The sequence below is a fragment of the Salmo trutta genome, chromosome 5, assembly GCF_901001165.1.
Source record: "Salmo trutta chromosome 5, fSalTru1.1, whole genome shotgun sequence".
NCBI lineage: Eukaryota > Metazoa > Chordata > Actinopteri > Salmoniformes > Salmonidae > Salmo > Salmo trutta.
Genome location: NC_042961.1, coordinates 2,462,490 through 2,480,718, shown reverse-complemented (window position 1 = coordinate 2,480,718; position 18,229 = coordinate 2,462,490). Strand labels below are relative to the sequence as shown.

The following is an 18,229-nucleotide window of genomic DNA, read 5'->3' as shown; positions in this document are numbered from 1 at the left end:
CGCTGCTCCTGTACTGTTCTGAGCAGAATTAAATGTTCACTCCCCATACCTGCTTCTCTACTCCAGCGTCGGTTCTTACATCATGGGTATTTCAAAGCAATATGGAGCCTCACCTGGACACACCCCTTTTTCCCATGTTCCCCTTTCCTATACCTATTTAAGGTTTTGGTATTATGGGTTAGCTAGGACTCAGGTATGGAGTTACCATACATTATGGGTCAGCTAGGACTCAGGTATGGAGGTACCATACATTATGGGTCAGCTAGGTCTCAGGTATGGAGTTACCATACATTATGGGTCAGCTAGGACTCAGGTATGGAGTTACCATACATTATGAGTCAGCTAGGACTCAGGTATGAAGTTACCAAACATTATGGGTCAGCTAGGACTCAGGTATGGAGTTACCATACATTATGGGTCAGCTAGGACTCAGGTATGGAGTTACCATACATTATGGGTCAGCTAGGACTCAGGTATGGAGTTACCATACATTATGGGTCAGCTAGGACTCAGGTATGGCGTTACCATACATTATGGGTCAGCTAGGACTCAGGTATGGAGTTACCATACATTATGGGTCAGCTAGGTCTCAGGTATGGAGTTACCATACATTATGGGTCAGCTAGGACTCAGGTATGGAGTTACCATACGTTATGAGTCAGCTAGGACTCAGGTATGGAGTTACCAAACATTATGGGTCAGCTAGGACTCAGGTATGGAGTTACCATACATTATGGGTCAGCTAGGACTCAGGTATGGAGTTACCATACATTATGGGTCAGCTAGGACTCAGGTATGGAGTTACCATACATTATGGGTCAGCTAGGACTCAGGTATGGCGTTACCATACATTATGGGTCAGCTAGGACTCAGGTATGGAGTTACCATACATTATGGGTCAGCTAGGTCTCAGGTATGGAGTTACCATACATTATGGGTCAGCTAGGACTCAGGTATGGAGTTACCATACATTATGAGTCAGCTAGGACTCAGGTATGGAGTTACCATACATTATGGGTCAGCTAGGACTCAGGTATGGAGTTACCATACATTATGGGTCAGCTAGGACTCAGGTATGGAGTTACCATACATTATGGGTCAGCTAGGACTCAGGTATGGAATAACAATACAGGGTTTCATTTCAATCGATATTGCATAAACTAAGAAACCTACTACTATATACTATTTCGTTTTCTGTTTAAATCCCCCCAAAAAATGTTGATCATGGACGGACTCTTTAGCCTATGAAATGACCTGTGTTTTGGAAACGTGGTGCCTTTTTCTGGCAAATACATTTCTATTTGTTGTTACACTATCAGAGCTTTGGGATCCCTGTTTTGTGTTTACCCATGAAGCGTGTCTGACGTGGGCATCACATACCTGTGGCCTCAAGGTAAGTTTTGAATTGGATTACACATTGCCTTTATAAAATAGTTCACATCTTTCAAAGTGATAATCTGGGACTCCTTGTATCATATCACTTCTCTAATGTCACAAATCCTAATTGAGTTCCACCACCTAAATGAGTCCAGCGTACCTCAGTGAGACAACTTCTCCAATTATGATATTCTACCCTACCACCACTTCTTAATTTCATTAAATAAATGTGACTGGTCCATCAGTGATCTAGGTGTATCAGAAACTACCTCTCTCTAGTCTAGTGGTCCTCTACAGTCTCAACACATCCTGTTCTAGAACATCAACATTAATGTGACTGGTCCATCAGTGATCCAGGTGTATCAGAGACTACCTCTCTCTAGTCTAGTGGTCCTCTACAGCCTCAACACATCCTGTTCTAGAACATCAACATTAATGTGACTGGTCCATCAGTGATCCAGGTGTATCAGAGACTACCTCTCTCTAGTCTAGTGGTCCTCTACAGTCTCAACACATCCTGTTCTAGAACATCATTCCAACATCAGAAGGAACATATTTAATGTGCTCCAAAAATAGATGGAAGACAGTGAGAACATCATTAACATGAACACTAGAAGCTGTAGTCTGTTGAGGGAATCTTTACACTCGTGTGTGTAATCTGGGTTAGGGACAATAAAACTACTACTTACCCCGCTGCATTTTGAGATGATCTATTATCACACCTGCAGATTAAAATCAGTCATCAGTGTTAACATGTTAATCACCTGCAGATTAAAATCAGTCATCAGTGTCAACATGTTAATCACATGCAGGTTAAAATCAGTCATCAGTGTTAACATGTGAATCACCTGCAGGTTAAAATCAGTCATCAGTGTTAACATGTCAATCACCTGCAGATTAAAATCAGTCATCAGTGTTAACATGTTAATCACCTGCAGATTAAAATCAGTCATCAGTGTTAACATGTTAATCACCTGCAGATTAAAATCAGTCATCAGTGTCAACATGTTAATCACCTGCAGATTAAAATCAGTCATCAGTGTTAACATGTTAATCACCTGCAGATTAAAATCAGTCATCAGTGTTAACATGTTAATCACCTGCAGATTAAAATCAGTCATCAGTGTTAACATGTTAATCACCTGCAGATTAAAATCAGTCATCAGTGTCAACATGTTAATCACCTGTAGGTGTTGTATATTATCCTGTATCCATAGAATAACACCACTGTGAATGTGTTGAGGTTGAAAAAAGCATTGCAGACATTTATGTCTAACAATGAAACATTCATATCATCTCTCCATTACCTTTCTTAATGCGTATGCAGTAGATAGCCAGAGATAAACCAATCACAGTGATGGCTCCCAGACAGCATAACACAATGAAGGATATTCTCCATGGGGTTGTATCAAATAACTCACCTAAAACACACACATCATTACACATCAACAACAGGGTTTGGTACTAATACTACCACACACATCATTACACATCAACAACAGGGTTTGGTACTAATACTACCACACATCAACAACAGGGTTTGGTACTAATACTACCACACACATCATTACACATCAACAACAGGGTTTGGTACTAATACTACCACACATCAACAACAGGGTTTGGTACTAATACTACCACACATCATTACACATCAACAACAGGGTTTGGTACTAATACTACCACACATCAACAACAGGGTTTGGTACTAATACTACCACACATCATTACACATCAACAACAGGGTTTGGTACTAATACTACCACACATCATTACACATCAACAACAGGGTTTGGTACTAATACTACCACACATCAACAACAGGGTTTGGTACTAATACTACCACACATCATTACACATCAACAACAGGGTTTGGTACTAATACTACCACACATCAACAACAGGGTTTGGTACTAATACTACCACACATCATTACACATCAACAACAGGGTTTGGTACTAATACTACCACACACATCATTACACATCAACAACAGGGTTTGGTACTAATACTACCACACACATCATTACACATCAACAACAGGGTTTGGTACTAATACTACCACACACATCAACAACAGGGTTTGGTACTAATACTACCACACACATCAACAACAGGGTTTGGTACTAATACTACCACACACATCATTACACATCAACAACAGGGTTTGGTACTAATACTACCACACACATCAACAACAGGGTTTGGTACTAATACTACCACACACATCAACAACAGGGTTGTGTACTAATACTACCACACATCATTACACATCAACAACAGGGTTTGGTACTAATACTACCACACATCATTACACATCAACAACAGGGTTTGGTACTAATACTACCACACATCAACAACAGGGTTTGGTACTAATACTACCACACATCATTACACATCAACAACAGGGTTTGGTACTAATACTACCACACATCATTACACATCAACAACAGGGTTTGGTACTAATACTACCACACATCATAACACATCAACAACAGGGCCTGGTACTAATACTACCACACATCAACAACAGGGTTTGGTACTAATACTACCACACATATCAACAACAGGGTTTGGTACTAATACTACCATACATCATTACACATCAACAACAGGGTTTGGTACTAATACTACCACACACATCATTACACATCAACAACAGGGTTTGGTACTAATACTACCACACACATCATTACACATCAACAACAGGGTTTGGTACTAATACTACCACACACATCATTACACATCAACAACAGGGTTTGGTACTAATACTACCACACACATCATTACACATCAACAACAGGGTTTGGTACTAATACTACCACACATCATTACACATCAACAACAGGGTTTGATATTACTACTACCACACATATTAACAACAGGGTTTGGTACTAATACTACCACATCATTACACATCAACAACAGGGTTTGGTACTAATACTACCACTCAGCAGTGGAGTGTATCATAATAAACAGTAATCTTTTGTATTGTTGTCTCAAAGCCTTTGGTTAAAACACATACTGGACATTAACACATCAATATCTCTAGTGTTTCATGTCTAAATAATATTATGTTGTTACTCACTAGGGAGGTGAACCTCTGTCTCCATCTTTTCATTGATCCGGCTCTGTTGGACTCTGCAGGTAAAGCGGTTGGTGTCAGTCTCCTGGACAATGACATGTTGCTTGACTGTGTAGAATCCCTTGAAGTCTCTGTGTGACTCAGGAGGTCCAGCAGAGAGATGTACTCCTTTACTGTCCAGCCACACCAGCTCAGGCTGAGGGTGCCAGCCTTCTGATTCACACAGCAGACCCATCCCTCCCTCTCTGTGTCCCTCAATGGACACCACTGGCTTGGATCCTACAGCTACAGACACACAGATAGACTGGATGTTACCTGGTGACAGGCTGTGAACAAATAGACACATACTGTATCCAGTAATATGAAGGAAAGAGGTGATGTCATTGTACTGTAGTTAGATTATTACATTAATATGAAAATAAACCTCACCTTCAACGAGGACTTGAATAGTGAAATCATCATACCAGCTCTTTGACTGAACTAAGCATTTGTAATGTCCCTCATCAGTGCCTTGTACCCTGGTCAGTTTCAAGGAGGTGTTGCCCTTCCACAGTTCCTCTTTAAACAGTGACGTTCTTCCTCTATAGAAGGGAATCTGATCATCTCGTATGATTCTGTGGTTTTGGTAGCGATAAACACGACCGTCTAAGAAGTCCAGGTTCAGCCAGTCCACTGTCATGTCCTCAGCGCTGATGTTGGGTTTGAGGTAACAGGGCAGAATGATGTCATCACCAGCCACAGCAGCAATGACATCAGTTGGACCAAGAACCTCAAACTTCTCTGAAGAGAAAAGACAGAGTAACAGTTTAAAGTGTTCTCCTCTGTCATCTGCACTGATCTGAAATACACAGTAGTATATATAATAGTACTAGACACTGTAGTATACAGGGTAGTACTATACACTGTACTTTATATAGTTGTACTATAGGGTGGATGCCTACAGAAGAGTTGGATTCACCTTTAGTTTAGTTTTTACATCAGTGCAGAGGAAGGAAAGGAGACTAGGAGAGGAATCCACCTTAGGTTATGCACCTTAACACTACAAAAGCAACTAAAGACACAATGAGATAATATTAATCACACACACATCAGTGCAGATGAAGGAAAGGAGACTAGGAGAGGAAATCACCTCAGGCCAGACACCCTAAAGGGATCTCCACAGTTTACCCAACGGAGCCGACGGACAAAAGTACGTAGAACTACAGTTGAAGTCAGAAGTTAACATACACTTAGATTGGAGTCATTAACACTTGTTTTTCAACCACTCCACAAATGTGTTGTTAACAAGCTATAGTTTTGGCAAGTCGGTTAGAACATCTACTTTGTGCATGACACAAGTAATTTTTCCAACAATTGTTTACAGACAGATTATTTCACTTGTAATTCACTATATCACAATACCAGTGGGTCAGAAGTTTACATACACTAAGTTGACTGTGCCTTTAAACAGCTTGGAAAACTCCAGAAAACGTCATGGCTTTAGAAGCTTCTGATAGGCTAATTGACATCATTTGAGTCAATTGGAGGTGTACCTGCGGATGTATTTCAAGGACTATCTTCAAACTCAGTGCCTCTTTGCTTGACATCATGAGAAAATCAAAAGGAATCAGCCAAGACCTCAGAAAAAAAATTGTCTGGTTCATCCTTGGGAGAAATTTCCAAACGCCTGAAGGTACCACGTTCATCTGTACAAACAATAGTACGCAAGTATAAACACCATGGGACCACCCAGCCGTCATACCGCTCAGGAAGGAGACGCATTCTGTCTCCTAGAGATGAACGTACTTTGGTGCGAAAAGTGCAAATCAATCCCAGAACAACAGCAAAGGACCTTGTGAAGATGCTGGAGGAAAAACAGGTACAAAGGTATCTATATCCACAGTAAAAGAAGTCCTATATCGACATAACCTGAAAGGCCGCTCAGCAAGGAAGAAGCCACTGCTACAAAACCACCATAAAAAAGCCAGACTACAGTTTGCAACTGCACATGGGGACAAAGATTGTACTTTTTGGAGAAAAACTGTTTGGCCATAATGACCATTGTTATGTTTGGAGGAAAAAGGGGGAGGCTTGCAACCCGAAGAACATCATCCCAACTGTGAAGCATGGGGGTGGCGGCATCATGTTGTGGGGGTGCTTTGCTGCAGGAGGGACTGGTGCACTTCACAAAATAGATGGCATTTGAGGCAGGAAAATTATGTGGATATATTGATGCAACATCTCAAGACATCAGTCAGGAAGTTAAAGCTTGGTCGCAAATGGGTCTTCCAAATGGAGAATGACCCCCAAGCATACTTCCAAAGTTGTGGCAAAATGGCTTAGGGACAACAAAGTCAAGGCATTGGAGGGGCCATCACAAAGCCCTGACCTCAAATCTATAGAAAATTTGTGGGCAGAACTGAAAAAGTGTGTGCGAGCAAGGAGGCCTACAAACCTGACTCAGTTACACCAGCTCTGTCAGGAGGAATGGGCCAAAATTCACCCAAATTATTGTGGGAAGGTTGTGGAAGGCAACTCGAAACGTTTGACCCAAGTTAAACAATTTAAAGGCAATGCTACCAGATACTAATTGAGTGTATGTAAACTTCTGACCCACTGGGAATGTGATGAAAAAAATAAAAGCTGAAATAAATCCTTCTCTCTACTATTATTCTGACATTTCATATTCTTAAAATAAAGTGGTGATCCTAACTGACCTAAGACAGGGAATTTTTACTAGGATTAAATGTCAGGAATTGTGAAAAACTGAGTTTAAATGTATTTGGCTAAGGTGTATGTAAACTTCTGACTTCAACTGTATGTAGACAGAAAAGTAAAAGGACCTCCATCGGCTCCGTTTGTTTAGACTGTGTAGAACCCTTAAGACCACAATAGTGACTAAAGACACAATGAGATCATATTAATCACACACACAGAGGTATTAAAGGCAGTGAGATATTAAATGTGTATTCTACTGTACCAGAGCCTGCTGTGTGTAGGAGATGTAGAAGAATCACACACAGACAGTCTAGTTGAGTCACCTTCATTCCTGAAGAAGACAATTACATTCATCATAAAGAGAAAGACTAACATAACTTGAAACCAGGAAAGCAATACTGTAGCATTAATTCTACAATAACAATGGATAACATAGTATAACACATTTCAAAAGACAACTAGCTGATACATTTACCTGGTTGAATCAGTGCTATTGAGGCACTGCAGCCTTGTCTGATAAATGTACTGATGTTCTGTGATCAAACTATTGTGATGTGATCAAACTACCTTCTTATTCTTTCTATTCCTTGGAACAAGAACCTGTTCAACTGCATAGCTGCACACAACTGTTGCATAGTGAGCTCAGAATCAGATAACATGGGAGTGAACTGTGGGGGTGAAATTTGGTTGTAGTTTCCGAGCCTGGCTGATGTGCAGACCATGTGACACAGAGAGGTCTGGAACCCAAGTAAAACATATTATAGTTTACTTAAATCTGTGCCACTCCATTCATATAGTATGATATGTTTATGTTAGGTTACATTACTAGACTAGATATAACTTAAACATAAATCCAGAACACTCAAATTAGTATAAGTTATGTTTGGTATGGTTACTTAAGGCAACACTGAAAAGAGGGTGGTTGGTCGAGGTGGACGTATAACGTAAACATCTAGTGTAATAATCTAGTGTTAACGTGTTTGAATCTCACCACGGACAAACACACGTTCACACTCATGTACCTCTTCTAAATCATTTCCATTAGTATGTACATTAAAAGGAACAGCCAAGGAGAGCAAGGCATTCAAACCTTTCTATAGGCTCTTTTTTATTTGTAATTTGTATTTCACCTTTATTTAACCAGGTAGGCTAGTTGAGAACATGTTCTCATTTACAACTGCGACCTGGCCAAGATAAAGCAAAGTAGTGCGACAGAAACAACAACACAGAGTTACATGGAATAAACAAGCGTACAGTCAACACAATAGAAAAAAAGGAAAGTCTATATAAAGTGTGTGCAAATGGCGTGAGGAGGTATGGCAATAAATAGGCCATAGTAGCGAAGTAATTACAATTTAGCAGATTAACACTGGAGTGATAAATGAGCAGATGATGACGTGCAAGTAGAGATACTGGTGTGCAAAAGAGCAGAGAAGTAAATAAAAACAATATGGGGATGAGGTAGGTAGATTGGGTGGGCTATTTACAGATGGGTTATGTACAGCTGCAGCGATCGGTTAGCTGCTCAGATAGCTGATGTTTAAAGTTAGTGAGGGAAATGTAAGTCTTCAGCTTCAGCGATTTTTGCAATTCGTTCCAGTCACTGGCAGCAGAGAACTGGAAGGAAAGGCGGCCAAAGGAGGTGTTGGCTTTGGGGATGGCCAGTGAGATATACCTGCTGGAGCGCGTGCTACGGGTGGGTGTTGTTATCGTGACCAGTGAGCTGAGATAAGGCGGAGCTTTACCTAGCATAGATTTATAGATGACCTGGAGCCAGTGGGTCTGGCGACGAATATCTAGTGAGGGCCAGCCGACTAGAGCACACAGGTCGCAGTGGTGGGTGGTATAAGGGGCTTTGGTAACAAAACGGATGGCACTGTGATAGATTGCATCAAGTTTTCTGAGTAGATTATTGGTAGCTATTTTGTAGATGACATCGCCGAAGCCGAGGATCGGTAGGATGGTCAGTTTTACGAGGGTAAGTTTGGCGACCTGAGTGAAGGAGGCTTTGTTGCGAAATAGAAAGCCAATTCTAGATTTGATTTTGGATTGGAGATGTTTAATATGAGTCTGGAAGGAGAGTTTACAGTCCAGCCAGACACCTAGGTATTTATAGTTGTCCACATATTCTAGGTCAGAACCATCCAGAGTAGTGATGCTAGTCGGGCGGGCAGGTGCAGGCAGCGAACAGTTGAAAAGCATGCATTTGGTTTTACTAGCGTAGAGCAGTTGGAGGCCACGGAAGGAGTGTTTTATGGCATTGAAGCTTGTTTGGAGGTTAGTTAACACAGTGTCTAAAGAATGGCCAGATGTATACAGAATGGTGTCGTCTGCGTAGAGGTGGATCAGGGAATCACCCGCAGCAAGAGCGACATCATTGATATATACTTTAATGTCTTATGTTTTTCCATAGGAAGCCTTACATTTTACAGTCCATAGTTTTCCTCCACAGATCTTATTATTCAGCACCAGTTAACTATAGGTCACATTCATTTCATATCTTTAGAATGTGCAAAGGCATCCTTGAAAATGTATACAGGCAGTGGGAACAAGTTTGAGAAATGGAAAAATGGAAATAAGAAATCAAATGAAATACATTTCCACAAACACTGATCCCTCTTTACCTGTAAGCATCACTATCCCATTATCCTTAAAGGGGCAATCTGGGATTTAAATAACTAAACGGCCTCCCGCCACTTTCTTTGGTAAACAGCTGAGGGATTGAGCTGAAGAAATGAAACCACACAAATTCATAAAGTGAGCTTTGGATGCAAGGACTGACCATACATGAAATTACAGTTTTAACCATGTTTTGAGGCTATACAGAGTTTGTTTACAAATAGAAATATGGAGTAAAATAAGCTTGTATTTTGAGTTCTAATGGGGTTCTAATGGGGTACGTTGTACTAAGCTCCTGAGGCATTTATAAGTTATATTCTTCAAGAATCAATGGGTATAAATCGTTAAATTAGAAGTCCAAAAATGTATGTACCAAACGCAGATTGTGCCTTTAAATAAGATCTTTTCCTACTTAGATGTTTTCCTACTTGTGGTTGTAATAATATGAGCAAAATGATGAACTGAATAAAATAAAATCAAGCTTTATTTATACATAACATTTCAGGCATGGGATGCAATGCAATGTGCTTCACAGGAACAAACAGGTTCTCTGGCTTCTCAGGTTCTCTGGCAGGCTATTCCAGAGACTGGGGGCATAATAACTAAAGGCTGCCTCTACATGTCTCTTGGTCCCCCCTCAGGTTCTCTGGCAGGCTATTCCAGAGGCTGGGGGCATAATAACTAAAGGCTGCCTCTCCATGTCTCTTGGTCCTCAGCTTTGGGATAGTTAAAAGGCCAGTGCCAAAGGACCTAAGGGAACCTACTGGGTACATAACTTAGAAGCATGTCTGACATGTATTGGGGAGCACAACCGTGGATTGATTTAAAAACAGGTGGTAAAAAGCTATATTTTGGTCACATTCATAGTGTGTGATTCAACATTTATTTCAGAATCTAAAATAACACCTAGGTTTTTTACCTGGTGTTTTATCTTTATTGCCTGTGAATTAAAATGTGCGACTAGATTCTCTCTCTGTGCTTTGACTCCAACAATAAGTACCTCTGTCTAGTCTTGATTTAGCTGGAGAAAGTCGAAGCATTTAAATCACTAATATAGTCTAATCATTTATCCTTGGAGCTAAAATACTCTGGTGACACAGAAATGTGTAGTTGTGTATCGTCTGCGTAGCAGTGAAAATCAATGCTGTGCTTTCTGATAACGCTGTCAAGGGGTAACATATATAATCTGAACAGTACCGGACCCAAAATCGAACCTTGTGGAACGCCACATGTGATGTGTATTTTCTCTGAGTTATGTTCACCGAGAGTGACAAAAAACTCTCGACCGGTTAAATACGTCTGGACTAGAGAGACCAACCCACCTCTCCAGTCTGTCCAGAAGGACATCATGGTCAACAGTGTCAAATGCAGCACTTAAATCTAAGAGTACAAGGACAGAGAAATGTTTGGCATCTGTGCTGGCTCTAAGATCATTTACCTCGTTAACTAAGGCTGTCTCTGTGCTGTGGTGGGCACGGAAACCATATTAGAGCACGTCGTCATCCACATCGACGGGGCCGCAGTTGAGCAGGTCAAGAGCTTCAAGTTTATTTGGTGTCCAAATCACTAAAGACTTAAAATGGTCCAAACACACACGTATAGTCAAGAAGAAGGCACGACATAGCCTCTTCCCCCTAGGGAGGTTGAAAAAGTTTGGTACGGGCAATAAAATCTTCAAAAAGTTATACAGCTGTACCATTGAGAGCATTTTGGCTGGCTGGTTGGACCCTGTATATAGTATGGTACTGGAACTGACCCTGTATATAGTATGGTACTGGAACTGACCCTGTATATAGTATGGTGTTGAACTGACCCTGTATATTGTATGGTATTGAACTGACCCTGTATGTAGTATGGCATTAAACTGACCCTGTATATAGTATGGTATTGAACTGACCCTGTATATAGTATGGTATTGAACTGACCCTGTATATAGTATGGTATTGAACTGACCCTGTATATAGTATGGTATTGAACTGACCCTGTATATAGTATGGTATTGAACTGACCCTGTATATAGTAAGGTACTGGAACTGACCCTGTATATAGTATGGTACTGGAACTGACCCTGTATATAGTATGGTACTGGAACTGACCCTGTATATAGTATGGTGTTGAACTGACCCTGTATATTGTATGGTATTGAACTGACCCTGTATGTAGTATGGCATTAAACTGACCCTGTATATAGTATGGTGTTGAACTGACCCTGTATATAGTATGGTATTGAACTGACCCTGTATATAGTATGGTATTGAACTGACCCTGTATATAGTATGGTACTGGAACTGACCCTGTATATAGTATGGTATTGGAGCTGACCCTGTATATAGTATGGTATTGAACTGACCCTGTATATAGTATGGTATTGGAGCTGACCCTGTATATAGTATGGTATTGAACTGACCCTGTATATAGTATGGTATTGGAACTGACCCTGTATATAGTATGGTATTGAACTGACCCTGTATATAGTATGGTATTAAACTGACCCTGTATATAGTATGGTATTGAACTGACCCTGTATATAGTATGGTATTGAACTGACCCTGTATATAGTATGGTATAAAACTGACCCTGTATATAGTATGGTATTGAACTGACCCTGTATATAGTATGGTATTGAACTGACCCTATATATAGTATGGTATTGAACTGACCCTGTATATAGTATGGTATTGAACTGACCCTGTATATAGCATTGTCACTATACAGCCAACAATGCACATGTTTTCCCCGACGTTCGCGTAAATTGCATTCATGGTGAATGCACATCGACTCAAGCATAAAATACCTTTAAAAGTCTGTTATAGTGTGCTGTGTTATAATGAGCCTTGCATTGAATCCCGGCTCTTGTCTCATACCACTGTTCCAACATCAGAAGGAACACCTTTAATGTGCTCCAAAAATAAACAAATGAACAAAATGGTTCACATAATTGTAGCAAAGTGATGATCTGAAGACACTACTTACCCCTGTCCTTTGTCAAGTCATCTGTACATATGTAGAGTAGATGGAAGACAATGAGAACATCATTAACATGTTAATTAGGAGATTAGAAGTCTGTTAAGTGAATATTTACAGGAGTGTGTAATCTGGGTTAGGGACAATTAAACCACTACTTACCCCTCTGCAGTTTGAGTTGATCTATTATCACACCTGCAGATTAAAAAGAAAAGTCAGTCATCAGTGTCAACATGTTAATCAACAGCAGATTTTAATATACTTAGGGTTGCAGAATTCTGGGAACATTCAATAAATGTCCTGGTTTTCCAGAAATCCTGGTTGGAGGATTCTAGGATTTCCTGCTTATTCCCTCCGGATTCTAGGAATGTTCCGTCACACTTCCACCACCATGCTTGACCGTTGGTATAAGGTTCTGACTGTGGAATGCAGTGTTTGGTTTTCGCCAGACATAATGGGACGCATGTCGTCCAAAAACGTTATACTTTTGACTCGTCTGTCCATAGAACATTCTTCCAAGAGTCTTGATGATCATCCAGGTGCTTCCTGGCAAACTTGAGTCAACTTGCTGGATGAGATGGGTCCGATTCTGTCTGGCGAAAACCTAACACTGCATTCCACAGTAAGAATCTCATACCAACGGTCAAGCATTGTGGTGGTAGTGTGATGGTTTTGGGATGCTTTGCTGCCTCAGGACCTGGAGGACATGCCTTAATGAAAGGAACCAGGAATTCTGCTCTGTATCAGATCATTCTACAGGAGAATGTCAGGCCATCCATCTGTGAGGTGAAGCTGAAGCGTAGGTGGGTCATGCAGCAAGACAATGATCCAAAACACAAGTCTACATGAACATGGCTAAAAAGCAACACGTTTGAACTTTTGGAATGAGATGTTGTGGCAGGATTTCAAACAAGCAGTTCATGCTTCAAAACCCACATATGTCACGAGTTAAACCAGTTCTGCATGCAAGAGTGGGCCAAAATTCCTCCACAGCGATGTGAAAGAATGATCAACAACTACAGGAAGCATTTGGTTGCAGTCATCGGTGCTAATGGTGGCACAACCACTTATTGAGTGTAAGGGAGCAATTACAATTTCACACTGGGGAATTGGGTTTTGCATAACAGTTAAATAATAAAATAAGTAGACTATAATTTTTTCATTTATATTTGTAAACTCAGGTTCGCTTTATTTAATATTAAGTTTTGGTTGAAGATCTGATTACATTCAGTATTAAAAATATGCAAAAATAGAGAATCAGAAAGGGGGAAAATACTTTTTCACAGCCTGTAGGTACATTACCCACCACTAAAGACACACAGACTGTAGGTACATTACCCACCATTAAAGACACAGACTGTAGGTACATTACCCACCACTAAAGACACACAGACTGTAGGTACATTACCCACCAATAAAGACACACAGACTGTAGGTACATTACCCACCAATAAAGACACACAGACTGTAGGTACATTACCCACCACTAAAGACACACAGACTGTAGGTACATTACCCACCAATAAAGACACACAGACTGTAGGTACATTACCCACCACTAAAGACACACAGACTGTAGGTACATTACCCACCACTAAAGACACACAGACTGTAGGTACATTACCCACCAATAAAGACACACAGACTGTAGGTACATTACCCACCACTAAAGACACACAGACTGTAGGTACATTACCCACCAATAAAGACACACAGACTGTAGGTACATTACCCACCAATAAAGACACACAGACTGTAGGTACATTACCCACCACTAAAGACACACAGACTGTAGGTACATTACCCACCACTAAAGACCCACAGACTGTAGGTACATTACCCACCACTAAAGACACACAGACTGTAGGTACATTACCCACCACTAAAGACACACAGACTGTAGGTACATTACCCACCACTAAAGATACACAGACTGTAGGTACATTACCCACCACTAAAGATACACAGACTGTAGGTACATTACCCACCACTAAAGACACACAGACTGTAGGTACATTACCCACCACTAAAGACCCACAGACTGTAGGTACATTACCCACCACTAAAGACACACAGACTGTAGGTACATTACCCACCACTAAAGATACACAGACTGTAGGTACATTACCCACCACTAAAGACACACAGACTGTAGGTACATTACCCACCATTAAAGACACAGACTGTAGGTACATTACCCACCACTAAAGACACACAGACTGTAGGTACATTACCCACCACTAAAGACACACAGACTGTAGGTACATTACCCAACAATAAAGACACAGACTGTAGGTACATTACCCACCACTAAAGACACACAGACTGTAGGTACATTACCCACCACTAAAGATACACAGACTGTAGGTACATTACCCACCACTAAAGACACACAGACTGTAGGTACATTACCCACCATTAAAGACACAGACTGTAGGTACATTACCCACCACTAAAGACACACAGACTGTAGGTACATTACCCACCACTAAAGACACACAGACTGTAGGTACATTACCCAACAATAAAGACACACAGACTGTAGGTACATTACCCACCAATAAAGACACACAGACTGTAGGTACATTACCCACCAATAAAGACACACAGACTGTAGGTACATTACCCACCACTAAAGACACACAGACTGTAGGTACATTACCCACCACTAAAGATACACAGACTGTAGGTACATTACCCACCACTAAAGACACACAGACTGTAGGTACATTACCCACCACTAAAGACACACAGACTGTAGGTACATTACCCACCAATAAAGACACACAGACTGTAGGTACATTACCCACCACTAAAGACACACAGACTGTAGGTACATTACCCACCAATAAAGACACACAGACTGTAGGTACATTACCCACCAATAAAGACACACAGACTGTAGGTACATTACCCACCACTAAAGACACACAGACTGTAGGTACATTACCCACCACTAAAGACACACAGACTGTAGGTACATTACCCACCACTAAAGACACACAGACTGTAGGTACATTACCCACCAATAAAGACACACAGACTGTAGGTACATTACCCACCAATAAAGACACACAGACTGTAGGTACATTATCCACCACTAAAGACACACAGACTGTAGGTACATTACCCACCAATAAAGACACACAGACTGTAGGTACATTACCCACCAATAAAGACACACAGACTGTAGGTACATTACCCACCACTAAAGACACACAGACTGTAGGTACATTACCCACCACTAAAGACAAACAGACTGTAGGTACATTACCCACCAATAAAGACACACAGACTGTAGGTACATTACCCACCAATAAAGACACACAGACTGTAGGTACATTACCCACCACTAAAGACACACAAATTGTGAGACTTAATTTATTTGAATGTGCATTCAAAACATTGAACAAAAAATGCAAGTGTCGCACGCTCACACACACAGGGAATACGTATTGTAGTTACCAGACTCAGAGGGAATTAGCAGTGTAGTTACCAGACAGAGGGAATTAGCAGTGTAGTTACCAGACACAGAGGGAATTAGCAGTGTAGTTACCAGACTCAGAGGGAATTAGCAGTGTAGTTACCAGACTCAGAGGGAATTAGCAGTGTAGTTACCAGACACAGAGGGAATTAGCAGTGTAGTTACCAGACACAGAGGGAATTAGCAGTGTAGTTACCAGACTCAGAGGGAATTAGCAGTGTAGTTACCAGACACAGAGGGAATTAGCAGTGTAGTTACCAGACACAGGGAATTAGCAGTGTAGTTACCAGACACAGGGAATTAGCAGTGTAGTTACCAGACAGAGGGAATTAGCAGTGTAGTTACCAGACAGAGGGAATTAGCAGTGTAGTTACCAGACTCAGAGGGAATTAGCAGTGTAGTTACCAGACTCAGAGGGAATTGGCATTGTAGTTACAAGACAGAGAGAATTGGCAGTGTAGTTACCAGACACAGAGGGAATTAGCAGTGTAGTTACCAGACAGAGGGAATTAGCAGTGTAGTTACCAGACAGAGGGAATTAGCAGTGTAGTTACCAGACTCAGAGGGAATTAGCAGTGTAGTTACCAGACAGAGGGAATTAGCAGTGTAGTTACCAGACAGAGGGAATTAGCAGTGTAGTTACCAGACAGAGGGAATTAGCAGTGTAGTTACCAGACTCAGAGGGAATTAGCAGTGTAGTTACCAGACTCAGAGGGAATTGGCATTGTAGTTACCAGACAGAGAGAATTAGCAGTGTAGTTACCAGACAGAGGGAATTAGCAGTGTAGTTACCAGACACAGAGGGAATTAGCAGTGTAGTTACCAGACAGAGGGAATTAGCAGTGTAGTTACCAGACTCAGAGGGAATTGGCAGTGTAGTTACAAGACTCAGAGGGAATTAGCAGTGTAGTTACCAGACTCAGAGGGAATTAGCAGTGTAGTTACCAGACAGAGGGAATTAGCAGTGTAGTTACCAGACTCAGAGGGAATTGGCAGTGTAGTTACCAGACAGAGGGAATTAGCAGTGTAGTTACCAGACAGAGGGAATTAGCAGTGTAGTTACCAGACTCAGAGGGAATTAGCAGTGTAGTTACCAGACAGAGGGAATTAGCAGTGTAGTTACCAGACAGAGGGAATTAGCAGTGTAGTTACCAGACTCAGAGGGAATTGGCAGTGTAGTTACCAGACTCAGAGGGAATTAGCAGTGTAGTTACCAGACACAGAGGGAATTAGCAGTGTAGTTACCAGACAGAGGGAATTAGCAGTGTAGTTACCAGACTCAGAGGGAATTAGCAGTGTAGTTACCAGACTCAGAGGGAATTAGCAGTGTAGTTACCAGACAGAGGGAATTAGCAGTGTAGTTACCAGACACAGAGGGAATTAGCAGTGTAGTTACCAGACACAGAGGGAATTAGCAGTGTAGTTACCAGACAGAGGGAATTAGCAGTGTAGTTACCAGACTCAGAGGGAATTGGCAGTGTAGTTACCAGACTCAGAGGGAATTAGCAGTGTAGTTACCAGACACAGAGGGAATTAGCAGTGTAGTTACCAGACAGAGAGGGAATTAGCAGTGTAGTTACCAGACAGAGGGAAATAGCAGTGTAGTTACCAGACTCAGAGGGAATTAGCAGTGTAGTTACCAGACAGAGAGGGAATTAGCAGTGTAGTTACCAGACAGAGGGAATTAGCAGTGTAGTTACCAGACTCAGAGGGAATTAGCAGTGTAGTTACCAGACAGAGGGAATTAACACTGTAGTTACCAGACAGAGGGAATTAGCAGTGTAGTTACCAGACACAGAGGGAATTAGCAGTGTAGTTACCAGACAGAGGGAATTAACACTGTAGTTACCAGACTCAGAGGGAATTGGCAGTGTAGTTACCAGACACAGGGAATTAGCAGTGTAGTTACCAGACAGAGGGAATTAGCAGTGTAGTTACCAGACAGAGGGAATTAGCAGTGTATTTACCAGACAGAGGGAATTAGCAGTGTAGTTACCAGACAC

The 18,229-nt window shown here is 41.2% G+C and overlaps 1 protein-coding gene across 3 annotated transcripts in view; it reads right to left on the bottom strand.

The window, feature by feature from the left end:
- Nucleotides 1-18,229, bottom strand: part of LOC115193516 (butyrophilin subfamily 1 member A1) — an 86,881-nt gene that overhangs the window by 67,525 nt on the left and 1,127 nt on the right. Inside the window, exons 1-5 of one of the 3 annotated variants that reach the window (XM_029752210.1) lie at nt 7,635-7,808; nt 7,422-7,490; nt 4,892-5,242; nt 4,466-4,747; nt 2,685-2,798 (exon numbers count right to left, since the gene is read on the bottom strand). In XM_029752210.1, the coding sequence (XP_029608070.1) occupies nt 2,685-2,798; nt 4,466-4,747; nt 4,892-5,242; nt 7,422-7,488 (814 nt within the window). In that variant the 5' untranslated portion in view covers nt 7,489-7,490; nt 7,635-7,808. Of the gene's footprint in view, nt 1-2,066; nt 2,100-2,684; nt 2,799-4,465; nt 4,748-4,891; nt 5,243-7,421; nt 7,491-7,634; nt 7,809-18,229 lie in introns of those variants that run through there. The other 2 variants (XM_029752214.1, XM_029752209.1) reach the window with 2 other exon arrangements.